The 19,436-nt window shown below is 44.5% G+C and overlaps 1 protein-coding gene across 8 annotated transcripts in view; it reads right to left on the bottom strand.

Annotated features, from left to right (window-relative positions):
* KCTD1 (potassium channel tetramerization domain containing 1) overlaps positions 1-19,436 on the bottom strand; it is a 159,936-nt gene that overhangs the window by 41,253 nt on the left and 99,247 nt on the right. For 6 of the 8 annotated variants that reach the window (XM_031690305.2, XM_072949075.1, XM_006205087.3 and 3 more), the window contains one exon: positions 310-488. In XM_031690305.2, the coding sequence (XP_031546165.1) occupies positions 310-488 (179 nt within the window). Of the gene's footprint in view, positions 1-309; positions 489-13,719; positions 13,828-14,082; positions 14,182-19,436 lie in introns of those variants that run through there. The other 2 variants (XM_072949071.1, XM_072949074.1) reach the window with 2 other exon arrangements.

Below are 19,436 nucleotides of genomic sequence, written 5' to 3'. Positions count from 1 at the left end.
TTCTAGGAGATGAGAACAGAAGAAAGGTCGGGGGTAGAAATTCATCTTTGATCTTTGAGGAGTGAAATATCACAGAACTCCATTCTCAGTGACACTTTTACATGCACTTGACTAGGCTGTGGGTCAGACCCTGACTCGTACGACATTTACAGTCACGTCCCAGAGCAGCCCCAGGAGCAGGGGGCCTGCACGAGGCTTTCCCATCCCAACCCCGGCCCCGGCCAGGCCACGCTGCTGGGCTGGTCAAAGGAAAAACAGATCATCAAACACATGCATTTCCGAGTGTGACTTTTCGGTTGTTCGATTTACCTTGATTCAGGGTATTTGGTGAGGGTGGCCAGGCTGCTGGTGTACATGTGGCCGCCCACGTCAATGTGGACGGGCGCATTGGACTTCGTGAGCTGTGCTGGAGTAGGAATGCCTTGGTTGTTCAGTGGAGAAGCAGGAGATCTAGTGATCAGAGGTCTTGACATATTGGGCCGACTGTCCTACAGAGAGATAAGCAAGTTTAGACACGTTTTCTTTTTTCAGTGGAGAGAAAGGAAACACATACATCATAAAGAATAAGCCAGTGACTAGCGCTGACATTTGTTCAGCGATAGAATCTGGAAAAATCGGCAAGCTCTCGCTTTTGCTGTAATGAATGTCGGAAAAAAGCAAAACAAAGGAAAGCATCCCATGTTCAGAATCAAGGAGCTGAACTAATGTTCACTTCAAATTGTCCTGAGCACGATGATGGCTTATTTTACTAACGAGCTCTCGCATTAACAACTGGTTAATGGCACGTGGAGAACTACTATTCACTGCAAAATGAAAAGATGATCAACACTTAGTCCACAAATAAATAAAATACGTCTGCTCCATCCTTCTGGAAAACATCCTTATGGCTGTGGGCTCGGGGTAGATATAGACCTTCAACACTTGGGTTCTGCGAAATGTTTTCTTTAATTTCTATTTTCCAGAGCAGGAAAAAAGAGGGCATGACTGGACTAGCCACCAGCTCAGCGTACTCAAAGCAACCTTGTGAACAGGCACCACAAATTCATCTGTCAACAGACAGAGAAAAGAAAAAAATCAACCCACACTCTATCCATTTGGTTCCTGCTTCTCTCCCTGTATAAGACTTTGGGGCTGGGGACACTTTGAAAAGCGTGTCCCCTGCAGTGATTAAGGACATGCTTGGGCGGGACTTCTGGAAGATTCTGGAGATCAAGTTCCCAAGGTGGGGCTGGGGCAGATGTCCGTGGACAGCGCACTGCCCCACAGGCGAAGGTCCCATGGGAGCAACGGAGCAGAAGGAGGCTACCACGTGATGGCCGCGAGAGCACGGTGAAGAAACCGTCCTCTTGAGAAAATAAAATATTACATCCTTTCCATGGATACAATATAAATATTTCAGACACTATCCAAACATGGTTGATTGCTTTTCAATTACAGCCCAAACCACAGACAAGCCAAGTCAGGTCCCTGGCATTCAAGGAAGGGGGTCAACTACTCAGAACCTACGACCGAGGAATAAGCTAAAATAGCATTTATGTCTGAATTCTGCAAGGCGAACGCCGGCGAGGATACGCGCAGATTTACAATGTAACCAGAGATTGTTTGCAAACATGCAAACGATGTGTGGCAAAGCCAGTAATAAGGCATAAAAAGGGAATTTTGAGAAACGCCTTTGATGGAGATGACAGAGGAGAAGTCATCTAGTTTTGGGGCATAAAACTCAGCATGGTAAAATATAAATTTGCAAAACATCCTAGATTTTATGATCCGGAACAGCTTGAGGAGTTACCTGGGGCACAACTGCGAGACTACTTAGCATGAACCACATGTCCAGGCAAGACGGAACGCACACGCTTTCTGAAGCTCGGCGGCTGCTGCGACCGGGCCTTGACGCACTGTGCTGCCCGTCCGTGTTGCCCTCTGCTCCACGCCGAGTTAACAGAGCCCGAGTACAGTCCCAGAAAAAAGACTTCAGGTTTTATTTGTTAAATGGCGCGGTGGACTCATGAATATTCACCGTATTATTCTTTGTATGTTCCTGTACATATTTAACAGTGAAAAATTGATACCCAAAACCACAAAGGGATGTTTGTAACACAGAGAGAAAAGTTAAAAGTAAGGCACTGGACAGGGGGAGAAACTAAAATTAAACAGACACAGTTGGTGGCAAATGTAAAACAGCTAAGGTTTGGAAATAGGAAAAGTAACATTTTAAAATGTGGATGTCAGAAAAATGTATTTTTCCCTTAAAAATTCAATCATATAATGTCTACTTTTTAAGAGAGACATGCTACCAGACTTCCTCTTAGAAAATGATTTCTTGGCTAAAGACATACACACACGCACGCACCCTCCCTGTTACAATTCAGCCCATCACAGCACCGCGGCGTCTGTAATAGTTTTTCAATTGGACACATTCTATACTCTGCCTCAGGGCACTCGGGTGAAAATGAACAGATTTGCAGGGTTAATACTGTAGTTAGACTGTGACCTCATTCAGCACGGCTCTAACACTGCCAGGTCTATATGGAGGGAGAAAAAAAATCAAAGCATAACTGATCGGTTGAAGGATTCCAGATTTCTCAGAATATATACCATTTACCTTGAAAATCACATATGTATGGATATTGCTACATTTAAAATTAAACCAGTGTTTCCTCAGCTGGGGGTGGGGTGGTGGGGGGGCGGAATTAACCCTTAAGGGTGAGGAGGGAGTTTCCGGCTGGCTGGGCTCAGGCAGACTCTACAACTTGAAGCTGGAACTGGTCTTCGGTGAGCTCTTCTGCGAGGCTCTCTCTTCCCCATTCTGGAAGATTTCTGTGTTCTCTATTTTTCCCCTTAGTTATAATCATTTCTAAGGCACTAACTGCTATCAGCTAATGGAGCAAAGGATCTTCACTCTGTGTTTTCTGTATTGGTGCAGGCTGCAAGAACTTTTTAAAGTCCATGGGCTGGGAGGTCTTGGCGCTGGTAGGAGGCACTCAGCATCCATTGCATCCACACCAGATGCTTCATCTAACACGACTGTGGCTGCCTCCTTCCCTTGCCAATGACCGGAATTGACACTTTCTCTTCTTCACCTGGACACCAAGGTCCCCGACGGGAAGTGGCTACTTCCCTGCCAACCTAAGGATGAAGCCAATGCCCAGGGTGGCTAAGCTGAAAGCTGGAGAGAACCTGGGTCCCCACTGGCACTGGTGAGACACAAATCAACCAACTCGGAGCCGCCAATCTCTAGATTTCCTGATACTTGGGAAAATAAAATCATTTTTAAAGCTACCTGGGTTGGGTTTCTGTTACCTCTCCTGATACCTGCCCCTCCTTTATACCACCGCCTCCCCTTGAGGCCACTTGGTTCTGTGAGACTTAGCTGTGGTGCCGAGAACAGCCGCCTGCTAACAGATGCAGCAGAATTTTCTATCATATTATCACCATTCTTCAACTATACCTTCCCATCTTCACCCATCACCATCTCAGTTTGTATACATCTTCAGCATTACTTCCGATGAAATGCAAACCATAAATTTTAACCAGAGAGAATGTAAGTGTCTCGGATGTATCATTGTCACCACCAGAGAAACAGCTCAGAGCACTGGGGTGTATTTGGAAAGGTGGCCAGACAGACAGACAGACAGAAAGGCGTTTCTGATAATCGCCCTTCTGGAACAGACTCTTCACCCAGGCGAGCTGGAGGGGAGGAACGGTTCCCTCCTTCCACAATATTTGTTAACATCCCCTAAGCACCAGACACTGTACCAAGGGATGGATGCATATACAGCAGCGAACATGACAGACTGGTCCCTGGCCTCACCAAACTTGTTCATAGGCAGAGAGGAGCCAGGAAACGAGCAACTACAACCAAGCCGGGAAGGCAGCTTGCTGCTCCGGCTTCACTGAGGGGACGGCGACCCAGGCTTGGGGGCTGGGAGGAGGGGTGGGGAAGGTTCCCTGGAGACAGTTGCAGCTGAGATCTGATGGATGAGACATCAGCACACGATGGGATGCAGGAAGGAGAGCACGTGGTACAATCTAGAAATTAAAATGTCAGCACACTATGAGGGTTCTCCCCAAGTGTGGAGAGAGCAAACAGAAGCTTGTCGGATGGTGGTCAGAGAAGCACAGAATTAAACAGTAACTTACAATGAAAAAATTAAATAAACCCACCATAACAATCTTAGGACTGGAAAAGGGGAAGAGGAAGCAGAAGGAAGCTCAAACAGCGCTGTCTAGTAGAACTTCCTGCAAGAATGGAAACATTTGGTCTCCGCACCATTTAGTGGGGTAGCCACTAGCCACATGTGGCTATCTGAACACGTGAAGTGAGGCTGGTGCACCTGACAGACTGAATCTGGCATTTCAATTTATTTCAACTAATGTAAATTTTAAGGTAGGTAGGCCACGTGCGGCTAGGAGCTGTCATTCTGGGCAGCGTGGTAAACCCTGCTTGAATTTTTCTGAAGATTTGGAAGCCCAAATCGTGACAAACTTGAACCCCTCACTCACGTTTAAACAGAGAAGCAGGGGTCTCTTAGAAGGAAATACAACTGGTTTATGATCCTCCCAACATGTCCATTTCCCTCTCCCCTTCTACCAGTATCTCCCCTGCTTTACTGAGGAGCGCGTCCTGAGCGACTCCATTCGCACCAGGTTACAGACAGCAGAATGAACTGTGATGACACAGCTCTGAACACTGGCCACCTTTGGAGGTGGCGGTGGGCACGTGGGGTGGGGGAGCTGACTAGGAGCGGGTAAGAGGGAGCCTCTGAAGAGCTAGGGAAGCCCTGAATCTTGATCTGGGAAGTTAAACAGTTGTGGACGTCTACCCCTAAGATTTATTCACTTGACTCTTCAGTTATACATAAAAACAAACCAAAAGTAATCTTGGAAGAAGCTTCTCCAATCAAAACACTTTGCCGCTCAGATACTCCTTTCCATTTCTGTGAAGTACTGCCTATCACAAATGTGACTCTGACACTCTTGACATGAAATGGCAACTGAAATTTTCTAGCTCCTTAGAAACTCTTTCCACCCTGTAGAGATCTCCCAGGCACACGGATCAGTTTATCTTTCAAATTTCCATTTCCCTCTGTTTTCAGGCTTCGGCTTCCTTGTGGCTTAATCACCCATCCCACCCGCCCAAGGGGGCGGCAGTCATTTTTTTAGTAGGACAACCCTTCAAGGGATATGACTTTGGGCGGCTTTCAAAAGAAGCTAATGAAAATTCGGCCCCTAAATCCAGCCTGGCTGTGTGCTGTTCAAACAGGAGCCCCAGGGGCATCGCCGGAACAAAGGAGCTGAAGTTTACTCTGAAAGTTCCAATGACTTTATTTGTTAAAACTATACTTCAATTTAAAAAAAAGTTGAAAAAAGAAGCCTATAAAAAAAAAACACACACCCCCATCTTACGTCATGTTTCACTATCAAGTTGGACTGTGTTACCTCTTTTACTGGGAAAAGAAATAGGTTTCTTAGGGATGTTTCCAGAAAAGCACATCAATAGTAAAGTATTTATCTATATTATTTGATATTGTAATTCATCATGTACACTAGAGCAGCGAAGAAACTGAATACAAATCATAACTTCCCGCAAATTTCAATCTGGGTTTAAAATACATGTATTTATATCACACACACACACACACACACACACACACACACACGTACTCTAGCAGCGTCTATGTTCTGTGCAACGCCTGCAGAACGGAGTGTTCTGATGAATTCTGTTTTCTTATAGCTGGCCAACCATTCAGGCCAGGCAGCCTGCAATCAAAGTATCCTAGGCAAGGATCCTACTCCTCGGATGGAAATTTGTGGGTGCCTTGGCGGTGTTAGTTTGGGGCTGACACAATCCCATTGGACTCACAGTAATGGCTCTTGTGGAGAAACATCACTTCACTGACCGTAGTTACTTAATCACAGGACAAGACTCTCAGCCATAATGTCAACATATCGGTTAGGGCGCTCCTTGTTTCTTCATTCATTCAAGTATCATTTATTTGGCTCCTGTCGTGTGTTAAGCTTTAATGGTCTCTACTGACTTTAACTAAACAACAGAATGACCCTGGAGAGAGAGGGAAGAGAAATCTTTTCTTACAACTTCACAGAAGTTTTAAAGAAAAACAAACCCCCAGCAGTACTTCAAAATTGAAGACAGTTTCTATCCATCTCTGAAGTCAGCAGAGAATTATCCTTGAAAAGTCTTCTGAGCATCCAAATTGGATACTGAATCTTCCATGCACTTTATTCACAGGAACTCCCTTTTAACTCATAGAACTTGCTTACTCTTAATTCAGACCGTCCTCACAAGAGCGGTCCCTGGTCTTCCCTAGTCTACCCAAGAGTTATCCAAAACGAAGTCACCCCCAGATCAAGCCCCAGACTAACTTAGACTGAAAAGTATATGATATATTGGAGAAAAGTTTCTACCCAAATATGGTAAAGAAAAACTTTTTTTAAAAAAAGGTAAGACAACTTTTAAAATTTCATATAGCTGGAAAAAAAAAATCACCTACACAGAGCACCTAAAAGGTGCAGGGGAAAGAGCCCGGGTTTTTGGAATCTGAAGACATGGTTTGAGCTCAAGTTCAGCCTTTGTGTCATCCTGGAAAAGCTACCAAACCTATAGGACTCCTGTGCTCTCACCCCTAAGACAGAGATGAACCTTCTCACCCCACGGACGGAAAGCTGGCAGCGGAGGGGGGGATGTTGGTGAAGGCATACAACACAATGCACGGCACGGGGAGAAAGACAGAGGAAGTTTCTTTCCTCCTGCACGTGAAAAATGACATTTGATGCCCCAGTCCACCTGATAGCCAGAGAAGCCCGCGTCTATGGATCGAGTGAGGGGTACAGAGGACTTTGAAAGGAGTTGAGGAGGTAAGATCCATGGACGAGAAAGGCAACAATTTACACTGACAAAGTATGACACTGCAGCGTCCAGATAAATAAAAACAAAATGGGATAAAGTGAAACAAGATGTGAGTTAATGTGCTTTGGACACAGCGGATGAACAGAAGTGAAGAGTGAGATCATCACAGTAGGTTCGTAAAATGAAATGGCACTTGAGCCGTATTGATTTTCTTTTTTCAGGTCAAATCTTAATTTCACAGATTTTTTTTTTTCACAGATTTTTTTTTAAATGGAAATAAAAAATAGGAGATTTCAACATTGTTTCAAAATTACATGCAATTGTGTTAAATTAACCTGTAATTACTTCCCAATCTGAAATAGCAAAAGATTGCTCTTCTTGCCTGGGGCCAGGAGGAGGGGTTACCACCGTTCATCTATTTTAATGCCCAACCTTTGCCAGGTAGGGAGTGAGTGCCCTCAATGGGCCTCTTTTTCCCGCAATAGTGAAATATGTATGGGAGAAGCTCCCTTACTAGATTACCAAGCTGAGATCACGAAAAGAACAACTATTTGCCAAGATTTCTCTGCTTTTTTTTTCCCCAAAAGCAAAGTAAACTTGTAAAAAGAGAACATTTTGATAGCATTTTCCTGTGCTTATTATAGCTGATTAATTTTAAATTTGATTTCTTGGATATTTTAAAATGTACTTAAAACATCACAGAGTATTTTAAAATAGACATGACAGCTCAGCTATGCCTATGACTGATTTTTTAAAATTAAAACACGGCATTGAAGTGAAAGCAGGCTGTGTAACAATACTATAGGGAAAAATATTTGCAAAACTATGTGTATGTGCCATGAAAAATTGTGAAATTAAATTAAATTACCCTCAAAATACCAGTAGAGGGTAAGACTGGGGGACGATGTCACAGGGAAATTTTGTTTTTGTTCTTTTGTGCTTAATGGTGCTGAACGTTTGTTACTCTTGAAATTAAAACAAAAGCTGTTTTAAAAAGGAAGAAACAGCACTATATTGCCCAACTAAATCAATTAGTACATACTCTTGGCACGCTGTTATAATTTACTTTCTTAATCAGGACTTTTTTGACATTTTTAAATGAAGGACTGAATGAAGAAATACAGAAGCGGAACAGAACTTAGGGATAAAGCTTCCTTTCCCTTTATTTTCTGACCAGGGAAGATGTGTGCGGAACAGAAAATTAAATGGGCCCCAGGTCACGGTAAGCTCATATTTAGCTGACACAGAAGTCTATTTCGTTTGATCCTGAAAGAAAGGGACAGGAGTCTATGGTTTCCACACTCTTGGGAGCGATCCAGTCATCTGTCCCCTCCCCAGGGTCCCCTCCATCCTCAGACCCAAAACCCTGTAAGAATAAGACAATAAAAGCTGTGCACGCACACCTCCTGCGTTTCCAGAAGTCAGGTCCACACACCTGTCTTGGAAGGAGGATCCAGATGGTAGCAAAGCTTGGCAATGAAGTAGAGTCTAACGCCCAGAGGGGGACGTCTCTCCTGAAACCAGAAACCTCAGCCCAGCGTTAAGTATTATCACTATTTCGCAGAGAAGGAAGCTGACTCCGAGGTCAAGTGGCTTAGCCTACAATTATCTGGTAATGAATTTACTGTGATACTTTACACGCTGGCCATGGTGCAGCGGGATGAGGTTACAGCTCTCCATCACCAGGCGGTCCCCGCTCTGGCTCTCACAGGAGGTGGGAGAGATCTGCCTTGTTCCACCCACATTCTTCTACACGGTCTGTTTTGGGCTGAAGACAACTGGCTGGAGGGTGTGAAGGATGGTCAGTGGTCAAGCAGGAGGCAGGAGCCACCAGCTGGCCCAGGAAGTGGACACTCACCCCTCCCCACCCCGCCTCCATTTCCCCAGCGGGGAACTGGCATTTCACCTACTCCTCTAACTGTAAGTCCTAGATGTTCACTCCAGGAAACGTCTGCCTCTAAATTAACAGTAAACCTGACTGACGGATTGCTTGGATGTGGTCATAAAAATTCCTTGTCCCGCAGAGTGTCAAAAACTAAGTGCGTCCCTTCTGACCTTAACTGAATCCCAGAGAATCTCCTCTTAAAGATTCTTAGATGCCTATATGCCTGGCCTTTCTGCATTAAAAAATAAAAGATTAAGACTCTAGTTTATAAGTGCGCTGACGTACTCTCACATACATAATGTGTGTGTTCAAAAATTTCATTTGCTCACTTGTTCATTCGCTGAGAAAAGACTGGCTGGCTAGTCTATTCGGTGCCGGGCTGAGGCACCATGGATGTGAACAATTCAGGGAGCTGAGGGTCTCTTTTGCGAATTAACCTCATGCACAGAGAATTCCTGGTGACAAGAGATTCCTATGTAAATAAGAAAGTTAAATCAAATTATGCTTTAAATGTCATGAGAACTACTTATTGACAATCGTAAGCGAAATCATTTGAAGGACAAACAATACTTTGGAGCTGTAAAGAATAAACCACCCTTGGTTTTATGAATCCAGAGTACATTATTTTTAAATCAGACGTATCTATACTTAGTAATTCCACATTATAAGGATTGGACTCCTAACTTTTGACCCAATAACCTTTTAAAGAGGGAACCAGTGACAGTGTTTCTAACAGCGTTGACATAGATCATTTCCAAATTCAGAGTTTTTCTGAGGATGTGACAGAGTGGAACCCCAAGTTTTAGCCTGAGCCATGGCCCTGATGAGTTAGGTGGCCTTGGCAAATTATTTCATCTCTCACTTCAGTTTTCCCATTTATAACACGCAGTTGAAACAGCTGGCCTATAACGCTTTTTTTAAGTTCTGATTTTTAAAATAAATTCTATGATTTTTAAAAATATAAACCATTGAGATTCAAACGCCTTAAGAAAGTTAGCATTCTAGGAGGGCAGAATTGGAATTCAAAATTGTTTTGAAAGAAAGAAGAACTGGTCATGAAATGAAAGTCATTCCAAAAGTATGAGTGGAAAAAAGAAAGAAAGAGAAAAGAAAAGAAAAAGAAGCCAACACAGAGAGATTTCTTAACAATCACAGCATTTCTCTAGCTGATTAGGAAGATTAAATTTTAATCACTACCGCTTTTTATTTCCCTTTTATTTGCCTTCCTTGACAGGAGGAAATGGCCAATAAAATATGGTGCTTAATGAGCAGAATGGCTACTTCACAGAGATTTTTTACATAGTGCTATTTCACTAGAGTATTGTTACATATTTGTATCTTTCCCTGTTTTAAAATACTAGAGTGGTCTGAGAGCAGCTTATTTGCGGTTCCCTTACAGAATAGAAAAATCTATTCTAGTCACAGAAAACTAATGCTTTTTTAATAAAGTGAGACTCTCTTGTAAGCAGAATTCGTGCCATCTTTTCAAAAAGACGTATTGGGTAATTTTTAAAAATCAGGGCAACTGAGAGTAGCAGCCTCAAAGTTTCAGGCGTGTCCTGGTGACAGGCCTGCCAGGGGTCCAGCGGTTTGCCGAAAACGCTTCTCCCGGGTGACATCTTGCGCTAGGCAGAAGCTGCAGCCGCAGAAGAGGTTAGCTGGTTCTCTTCCGGCTGTTTGGCTCATCCCGGTTCTTGGTTACATTATTCCCACTGGAGCTGCCAGTGGGAACCGGCGTTAAGTAAGAGCAGAGGTGAGTCCATGGGCTACTCTGGCTCTGCTCCTTAAGACGGGGTTCAAGCCGGATCTGCCGGCGACCGTGGGAGGCACGACAGCTGAACCGCCAGCCCTAGCATGCGCCCAGCAGCCGTGTCTCCTGGGGAGTTTTAGAGGGCGCGTTCATTGATGAAATCTCCTGCTTAGGGGCAGATGGATGAGGAGATAGCACTGAAGGCACAACCTCGCAAGGAAGCAAATGGGCAGCAAAGGCAGCAGCGAGGCGGTCACCATCCCTCCGTATTTTATTGCAACGAGCAATTCCTTACAGTTTTCTTACCGTAAAAGAGGAGACATCTGTGTTCTTGGAGAAGTATCTTAAAATAATTACCAACAAGAGTTTAAAAACAAACTCACTTTTTAAAGATCAACCTGACTGGGAAGAAAAGTTTGGTACAGAAATGGAAACGGAGTAGAAAAAGAAAATCATACCTGGAATTCACATAGTGCCTTATGCACATGAAGCAGTTAGTTATCTCTGAGATCTCAGAACGCCGAAGACCTCTGACAATCTTAACCCGTCAGCCTTCTAAAAGGTCCAGAGAGGGAGAGGGCAAGGCCAATACCACCTTTTGTAAAGAAGGAAAACCCAAGCAGGAGTATTCAGATTTTGCCCTAAGCTGCCCAAGGTCATAAAGTAGTTGATTGAAAAATCAGAAGCAAAAGATTCCAGGCTCTACGCCTACATTCTCGCCTCTGAAATTGCCTCAGTTTGGGGCAATCCAGACCCACTAGGACTTGGACCGAATTTTTAAACGAGCCCTTTGATTTGCCTGAAGCAGCAGATAACACTGCACTGGACCATTTCCACGTAAGGAAGCAAAATGTGCGGCAGAATGCCTTTAGTAGTCTTAAAAGCCCCGGCTTAATTTTATTAACTGGTTATTTAACCACAAGACATAGTTATATGATGCCACAACAATGCTGGGGGGGGGGTAATGAAATTTCATCTAAGGGGAAAAGTGGTCGCTACTAGGGCAGCAGGAAAAGGACAGAAAATAGCCCGAAAACAGAGCCTAAGAAGAAGGGTCGGAAGAGGGGCAGGAAGGGAGAAAAGGCCAGTGATGTGGGAGAGAGACGGGAAGAGAAGCTGATGGAAAGGGAAATTCAGGAGAGACAGGAAGAGACAGAGGAAAAGCATGTGTGATGGGGGAGTGGAGTGGAGTGGATCGGACTAGCTTTATCTTCTCACTCCCCAGCCACCTGTCCACTTATCTACTCAGGAGGTCAGTTTCTAATGCCCGGCTGTGGCCCACAGGTCCTCTTGTTCCGTCTGCCGTCGAACCTCACCCGATCTCTCTAAGTGGGTGCCCATGAGAGAGCTCTGTGGGGAGGGTTTAAAGGGTTCTCTGGGTCTTGCAATTTGCTGTGGCCTCCTCGATAACCAAGCTGAATGATCCCTCTCTGTACTGCTTCCTTCTGAAGATCGTGGGCACGAAGCCTAGTTTTTGGAGAACCATGTAAATAGATGCTTGATGCTGATGGATAGTCGCCCGATAAATGAGCTCCCAGGTCAACAGTTCTAGCCCGGACGACGGAAGGTCACAGGCACCTATGCAAGCCTACAGTCACAAGCAGAACGAAGTCAGGGGGGTAAGCACTACCCAGTTATTTCTCCTACCAACTCCCCACAGCACCTAATGAAAGACTTTTTAATTTTTGCACCCAGTGGAAAATGAATAAACAGTACGGATGGTGATGAAGCGAGTCCACAAGGCTCCATAATTGAGAGCTCCGATGGCCTTCCAGTCAGTGACCTCAGTGATTTCTCCCTGAGGGCAGTGGCCCTCAAACACTTTTTGACTTGTTATTGACCCATCCCATCCATCAAATAAAAAAGAAAAAAATAAAACCCACTGTCTCGTGGTGTTAATAGGCACAAATGCCAATTAAGGAAAAAACCAAACACGAATGAGGCGACAGGGATGTGGGGGGAAACGCAGAGGCATAATACTGCCCGAGAAGACAGAAGCCTGCCACTACCATAAAAACACGGCGCGGGGAGGAACCCCGGCAGCGAGCAGTCCGCGTTCTGAGAAGCAGGGCGTGCGCGGCGGTGGTATTGCTGAGGTTTACATTATAATGACACGGTGGCCAGTTGCCCTGGGGGCTGACCCTGGGCCCCTGCAGTTCCAAGGTCCCGACTCTGGGTGGGGTGGGGCAGGCCGGACCAGAGAAGAAAGTCAAATGCCACCACGTCCCAGTCTGGGGTGAAGAGTTTCACAAATGCGATGTGCTCAGCGTCACCCCTGGAACTCAGCCAGACTGCGGCGTCCGCGGAGACCGGAGCAGGGTTTCGTTCACAGTCATGGCACCGAGCCTGACACTGACGGGGCACTAATAAAACTGAGTATCTGAATCACTGAGTACTGAATTCCAGGAGAGGCTGTGAGAGGTGGGTGCACCACGGCTCCCCATCTTCCATCTCCCTTCACAGAGGCTTCCCTCTCTTCTCTCCACTAACCATGCAAGGTGCGAGAAACCATTTGAGAGAGAATTTGTATAGAGACTAAGAGCAGAAAGAGAAACAAAACACTAACCCAGGGAACGGAACAGAGCAAGATACAGCTGCACGTTATTTACACACCAAGGCTGTGAGAAACGTTATGATTAACTCAGGCGGACGTTTACTTGGTAATAAGAGCATAACATTTTTAAATGAAGTGAAATATTTTATGGTATAATCTTATGAACAGACAGCTACTCTTTATAATTCTATTTGGAAAAGTATTTGCAACACATCAGCAATGGCAGACAGAGGCAGAACGGACCGGAGAGCTGCAGGGCCAGAGCCCTGGGCTTCAGTCCTGCCTCCATCACGTGCCGCCTGTGTGATCTAACCACTCCGTGCCTCAGTTTCCCCATCTTTAAGAAAGTAATAATGCTTTTCGTGATTATTGTGGAAATTCAATAATTCATGTAAAAGAGTAGACAGGTTATGAAAAGCACTTATCCAGTGCCTGGAGTATAACCTTAAAAAGAATGTAAGCTCTTCTTTTTTTAACAGAGGTACTGGGGATGGAACCAGGACCTCATGCATGCTAAGCATGTGCTCCACCACTGATCTGTACCCTCCCTACTGTAAGCTATTTTTTGGTAAGCTATTATTTTTAACGATGGTTTTAAAAATTTTACAGATGATAACTGCTATTTCTAAAGGATTTGATGATTATTGTTAAGAGATACTCACAAAATACCCATCCACACATCGGTCGCTCCTACAACCGTTCCTAGTCCTTTTTCCAGGAGTTCTGAACTGGCTGCGAGGTCCCAGCTTACTTTACACTGCGCTGTACACTACACAAACACCAAGAGACTTGTTATCTTTCCTACCGAGAAAAGAGAATATATATATTATCCAATATACGTTAACATCTATCAATGAACTTCTGATGTCATTAACTCCCAAGAATAATAAGCAGTACATTCCTTTTTTTCCCTACTTTTATTTTATTTTTATTTTTACTACTTTGTTAATTTTACTACTTTATTCTCAAATCGGTTTAAGTACAACTTCGAGCTCAGTGAAGACAGCAGGTGAACGAAAACTTGCCTGACTTTCACAATGACGTTAAATCCCCAAATACTGCTTTTCCCATGTCTTCAGGAACGCCGAACTCTGCTGAGGGTCTTAGTCAGCCACAGCCCGGAGAATGTCCACGTGGATGGACGTACCCTCAGAAACAGAGAGCGTGCCTCCCCTTTGTAAGACAAATAAGGGGAAGATGAGTCTGACATGAGAGTGAGGTTAAAATATCAACTGCTTTGGGGAAACTGAGGCACGGAGTGGTTTGTCAGTCAGTCCAGTATCGTTTGGGGAAGTGCCATGTTAAAACAAATAGATATTCTAAATCTTTACATTTAAAAAACACGCTGGCCCTCTAAGGGAAATCCTAAACTAAAAGGTAATCAAATGAAGTTAGTCATCGCGACACTTAACTTTCTAGCCTGTTTATCACCATTTGGGGAGATGATCTCTTAATAGTCACACAACCATTTACAGCCACAAAGACTCAAAATAAATTCCATCACTGGAATTATTTTATCTGCTAATAATGTGCTTGATATATCCTGTTGCACGTAGTTGGAATATGGAAATTAAATTAAGCAGTGATTACCACTTCTCTCTCTAAAGCTATATTCGGTTGCACTAAGATATTTAGTTGGATGAAGGAGACAAGAGGAGGTAAGAAATCAGCATACTTGAAATGTAAAAAAAAAAATCGTGGAGCGGGACTATGGCTGTTTCAGGTAAAAGTCTATACACTCAGAGCCAATTGCTGCCAATTGTTACTGTAAACCGAAAAATCCGAAAAGCAGCGTCAAAATCAACTCAGTTCAGTCTTACTGAGACACCTCCGGCAGACGCCTACTCATTGTACCTGTCCAGTTAGCATGAATATGTCCTCACCGACTCTGACAGACGCCTAGCGAAATTAATGTCAATTCCGCAACACGGGACCATGCTTGTGCTCGCAGCTCTAAAGCACAATTTGCATATCAATATTTTGATAATAAATAGCAAATGAACTCCAGGATGGAAAAGAGCTAGCTTGTGACTGTTTCCCAAAAAAGGGAAACTGAGGCTCAAGGCCTTGCTCTGGGTCCACAGCTGGGAAGCGCCCAGTGCGCCTGGCGTCAGTGCCAGCTCTCTTCCCTCTGCTGTCTCCCCGGAGAGAGCTTGAGCTCTGTGGCACCTTGTGATGCCACGTGGAAGTCACATGAGAGCCCACCTAAATTACTGATGACAAAGAATGTTTGTTCAGGCGCCACAACAGAAGACCTCACATACCCCCGTGAAGGTTATTAAGTATAATTCTTTGCTTTGGAATTGCCACTTAAGCTGAAATTACTACCTCTTCAAGATGGATACGAAGATAATTCAGAGATTTTGTTGGAGGTAGATGTCAACACACAAGCTAATTGACCTTAATTCACACATTATTTCAAATGGGATATGAAGGGGAAGGAATGAGGAAAATAGGACAAATTAGAACTAAAAAAACAAAAATAAAATTAACTGCTGAAAAGATGGTGCCAACCGGTTCCATATTTCAGTTCTAAAATGTTTAATATATCCCAGACAAGGAGTAAGATGAGTAAGGTGGGTAACTTTCCATATACATGCCTGTAACCATTTACACCAGCCTGGCTGGCCCTGAAATGCCGAGATGGATAAGGCAGTCCCTGTTCTGAACTCGCACAACATCACGACATCTCAGTGCCGGGCTGGCATCGCCCCTGTTTTAGTTACCTACAGGCTGGAAGTTTGGAGAGCTGGGTTCGAGTGTTCCTGCTGCCTGAAGGCGCAAAGCCTTCTCCTGCCGTCAAATGAGGAGGCTGGAGCTTCAGGGGAGCACCCTCATTTGTTCACAGGGAACTTCTACTTTTCAGAAGAAAGCTTACACTTTAATTGCAGTTGAAAAGCAGAAAAAGGCAGTGCTGCTGGCAGAGGAGGGAAGGGGAGGAGAGGACCACCTTCCCTCTGCCAGACCCACCCCTCCCTGGAGGAGGGGAGCCCTTCCAGGACCCTAAAGGGTGAACAATGTGGGCCTGGGTTTTCACAGAGGGGCTCCAGCTGGGACAGCCCGAGCCCACTAAGAACTAGAGTGACAAGTAGCACTTGAGGGGCCCTGGCCCCAAGTGTGCCAGGCTTTACACTCTACACTTAACTCACACTGTCTTGTTTAATCTTTACAAAGAACTTGTGACACTTCACTAAAATACCATTACAGCCATATTCCAACATTCTGATGTTCAGCTCCTCTCAACTAAACACATTTTCCAGGTAGCAGTTAATCAAAGACAAAACAAACAAAAACCCCACAAAATGCCCTAAGAAATTGCCTCTTTTATAAATGAAGAAAAGAAAACTTACCTCACAAGGCTGATCTGAGGGTTTCATGAGAGCATAAGGTATCTAATACAGGACCACAGGCATAATTAGGAAATAATCAATGTTTTTTAAAAGATCTATCAAAACTGCACTCCATCTGGCTACAGGATTCTAAGGGCTGGATTTATAGTTATGAAAAGCTTCTAGATTCCTGGGGAATCATGGTTCACTTTAAAAGCAGACACAAGCAAAAAAGCCAGCACAGAAGAATATATATACATACTGTAAAATTTCACTTATATGAAATGCTAGAAAAGGCACAACTATAACTAATCCACAGGGGCAGGAAGCAAACCAGGAGTGAGTGCCTAGGGGCCAGGCTACGGCAGGGGGCCGACTGGGGTGGGAAAGGAGGAGACTTTCCAGGATGATGGAAATGATCTATATCTTGACTGGGGTGGTGGTTACATAGGCGTACACGCTTGTCAAAATTCACTGAACTGTACACTTCAAATGGATGCATTTTGTTGTATGTAATTCAACCTTAATAAAGGTGACTGGGGGTAAAAAAAAAAAAGGCTATTCCAAGAAAAACAAAAAACTAGTACAAAATCCCAGAACTGAATATTAAACCAGATCTCTTTTCTCGTATAAGTTCTTAGTGGGATTGACCTCATTATCAGTGTTGTGGGTTGAACTGTTCCCCCAAATATTCCTATGTCCAAGTCCCAACCCCCAGGACCTGAGAAGGTGACCTTATTTGGAAATAGGGTCATTGAAGGTGTGATGCGTTTCGATGAGGTCACACTGCAGGTTAGGGTGGGCCCTAATCCAGTAGGACTGGTGTCCTTAGAAAAAGAGGAAACTTGAACACAGATGAGAACACAGGCAGAACCCCACAGGGATGTGAAGACAGAGACAGGGGTGCCGTGACTGCAAGCCAAGGAACACCAGAGGTTGCCAGCAAACCACAGGAAGCCAGGGGACAGGATGCAACAGACTCCCCCTCACAGCCCTGGGAAGGAACCAAACCTGCCGACACCCTCCTGGCCTCCAGGACTGAGATAACATATTTCTGTTGTTTAAGTCATTTAGCTGGTGGTACTTTGCTACGGCAGCCCTAGAAAACTCAACTGTAATTTTCTCAAGTTTAATCAAATCTTGATGGCATCTATGCCCCAGACAAGAGTCTACAGACTCTGTTGAACAGCCAATCTGCATGCAGCTCACGAATAAAAAAGTGTTTTCTGAGCGCTTACTATGCACCACGTGTTTTACGTGAGTCAACTCATTGAGTGTCTGCAATGACCCTAAAGTAAGAATTAATAGACCACCATTTTCAGAGAAACTGAGGTTTACAGAGGTTAAGGAATCTGACCAGACACAAAGCCAGGAAGTGGCTGAGAACTAAGGCAGATTTCAAGCATCTCCAGTAAGTGCTTCTACGCTGCTCCTTGAAGCTGAAAGCAGTATTGGTGGCTGACAGTCATGTGGGTAGAAACTTGCAGTTTCTAAATGATCAGAGCTAAAATTATTTTAAATAGTACAAATAAACATATAGAGACGCATTTTTTAAAGTTGCAAAAAAAAGTTACGTTTTCCCCTGGTGATGTTTTCCAAAATGCTATGAGAAGTTGTAGCGCTAGGTATTAGCAGGTAGGGGAAGATGGTGCATTAATGGTCAACCAGTTTGGGAAACACTGAGTTAAACAGGTTTCCTTACAAGGGGTTTCATTGCTCAGGAGCTGCCATGGACACAACACTGAGGGGCAGGGAACCTGTGAGCTTCTCAACTGTTACCCTGCTGGCTCCTAATGCAAATGCCCTGAGGTCACCAGCTGGGGTATCTCCTGCTGCCCAGCTCAGGAGGTGCATCGAAGAGCTACCACCAGATGAGGTGCTCACCCTAAGGACTGGACTAGGATGCTGGCCCTCACCTGCACGAACAGCCTGCTTTCCAGCTGGGGGCAGGGATGGTGGGCACCTGCGGGTCTCTGGGAACAGCTCCCAGGCCCACGTCCGTGCTTTCTTGTGGACCACACTGGCTGCTCAGAGGCCAAGATGAAGCGCTCACAAGCACACCAATCCCTCTCAGCCTTTGCTGAGAGACAGAAGAAAAGACTGCAAAAGATTTCCCTAGAATATGCATAACCGGAACATTCAAGGTCCTATTTTATTTTTCACACAATCTGTCTCTATAGATAGAATTAACTCCACTGAACTACACATATGATTTTAATTTTTCCCCTGAGCAATAATTTGTACCGTTTATGTGAACCCCCAAATTCACTCATGCTCAGGAATCAATATTCCAATGACATGACTCTACCATCTTTCTACCTCGTCTGATTTTTCTTCCAAACCTTTGAGTAGCCGCTGTACTCCCAAACACTCAGGAAAGCACCACCTTTCAAAACTCACATGGGGTGCGTGTGCAGTCTGTCTGAATGTGCATATGAAACGTTTGAATCATACGAATTTGTAAGAAAATGTACCAGCGGTTCTCTCTAGGGAGAAAAGTGGGGAACTGAAAGTCAGGAGTAGGAGGCAAGGTGATTTTTCACGGCATATTTAAAAAATGTAATATGCATGTATTAAATTATAAAACATTCTTTAAATTAAGAAAAGAATCTAAAGGCACAAAACCACATACACCCTCCCAGAGTTATCTGTCAGAGCTACAGCTTTCACTCTTCCCCTAACGAAATGCCTTGCTGTCACCGTGTGTATGAACTGCCTGGATAAATTCCACCCAGACAGGTCCTCTGGAAAGAACGCTGCATATCAAAAGAGTTCATTTCCCTAAAAAATCCCTCTCCTAGAAAACCCAGTCAATACCAGCCGCTGGTCTCCAGAGCCTTCCTTTGAGGAGTCTGGCAAAGAGCAGAATTACCCAAGTGACTTTTCAAATCTGGGTTTGTCTCACAATGCAACTCTTTCTACCAATAAGGACTTTCCAGAAGGCCTCAGGGGTTCAGAGGAAGATGTGGCTAGCATAGCCTTCCCTGATGCTCCAGTGGGCCAGGCCTTGTGCTAAGTGAGGTACAGACAGCTCCATGTGTCAGGCAGGG

The sequence above is a fragment of the Vicugna pacos genome, chromosome 24 (assembly GCF_048564905.1).
Source record: "Vicugna pacos chromosome 24, VicPac4, whole genome shotgun sequence".
In the NCBI taxonomy this organism is placed as follows: domain Eukaryota; kingdom Metazoa; phylum Chordata; class Mammalia; order Artiodactyla; family Camelidae; genus Vicugna; species Vicugna pacos.
This window is presented reverse-complemented; position numbering and strand designations above follow the sequence as displayed.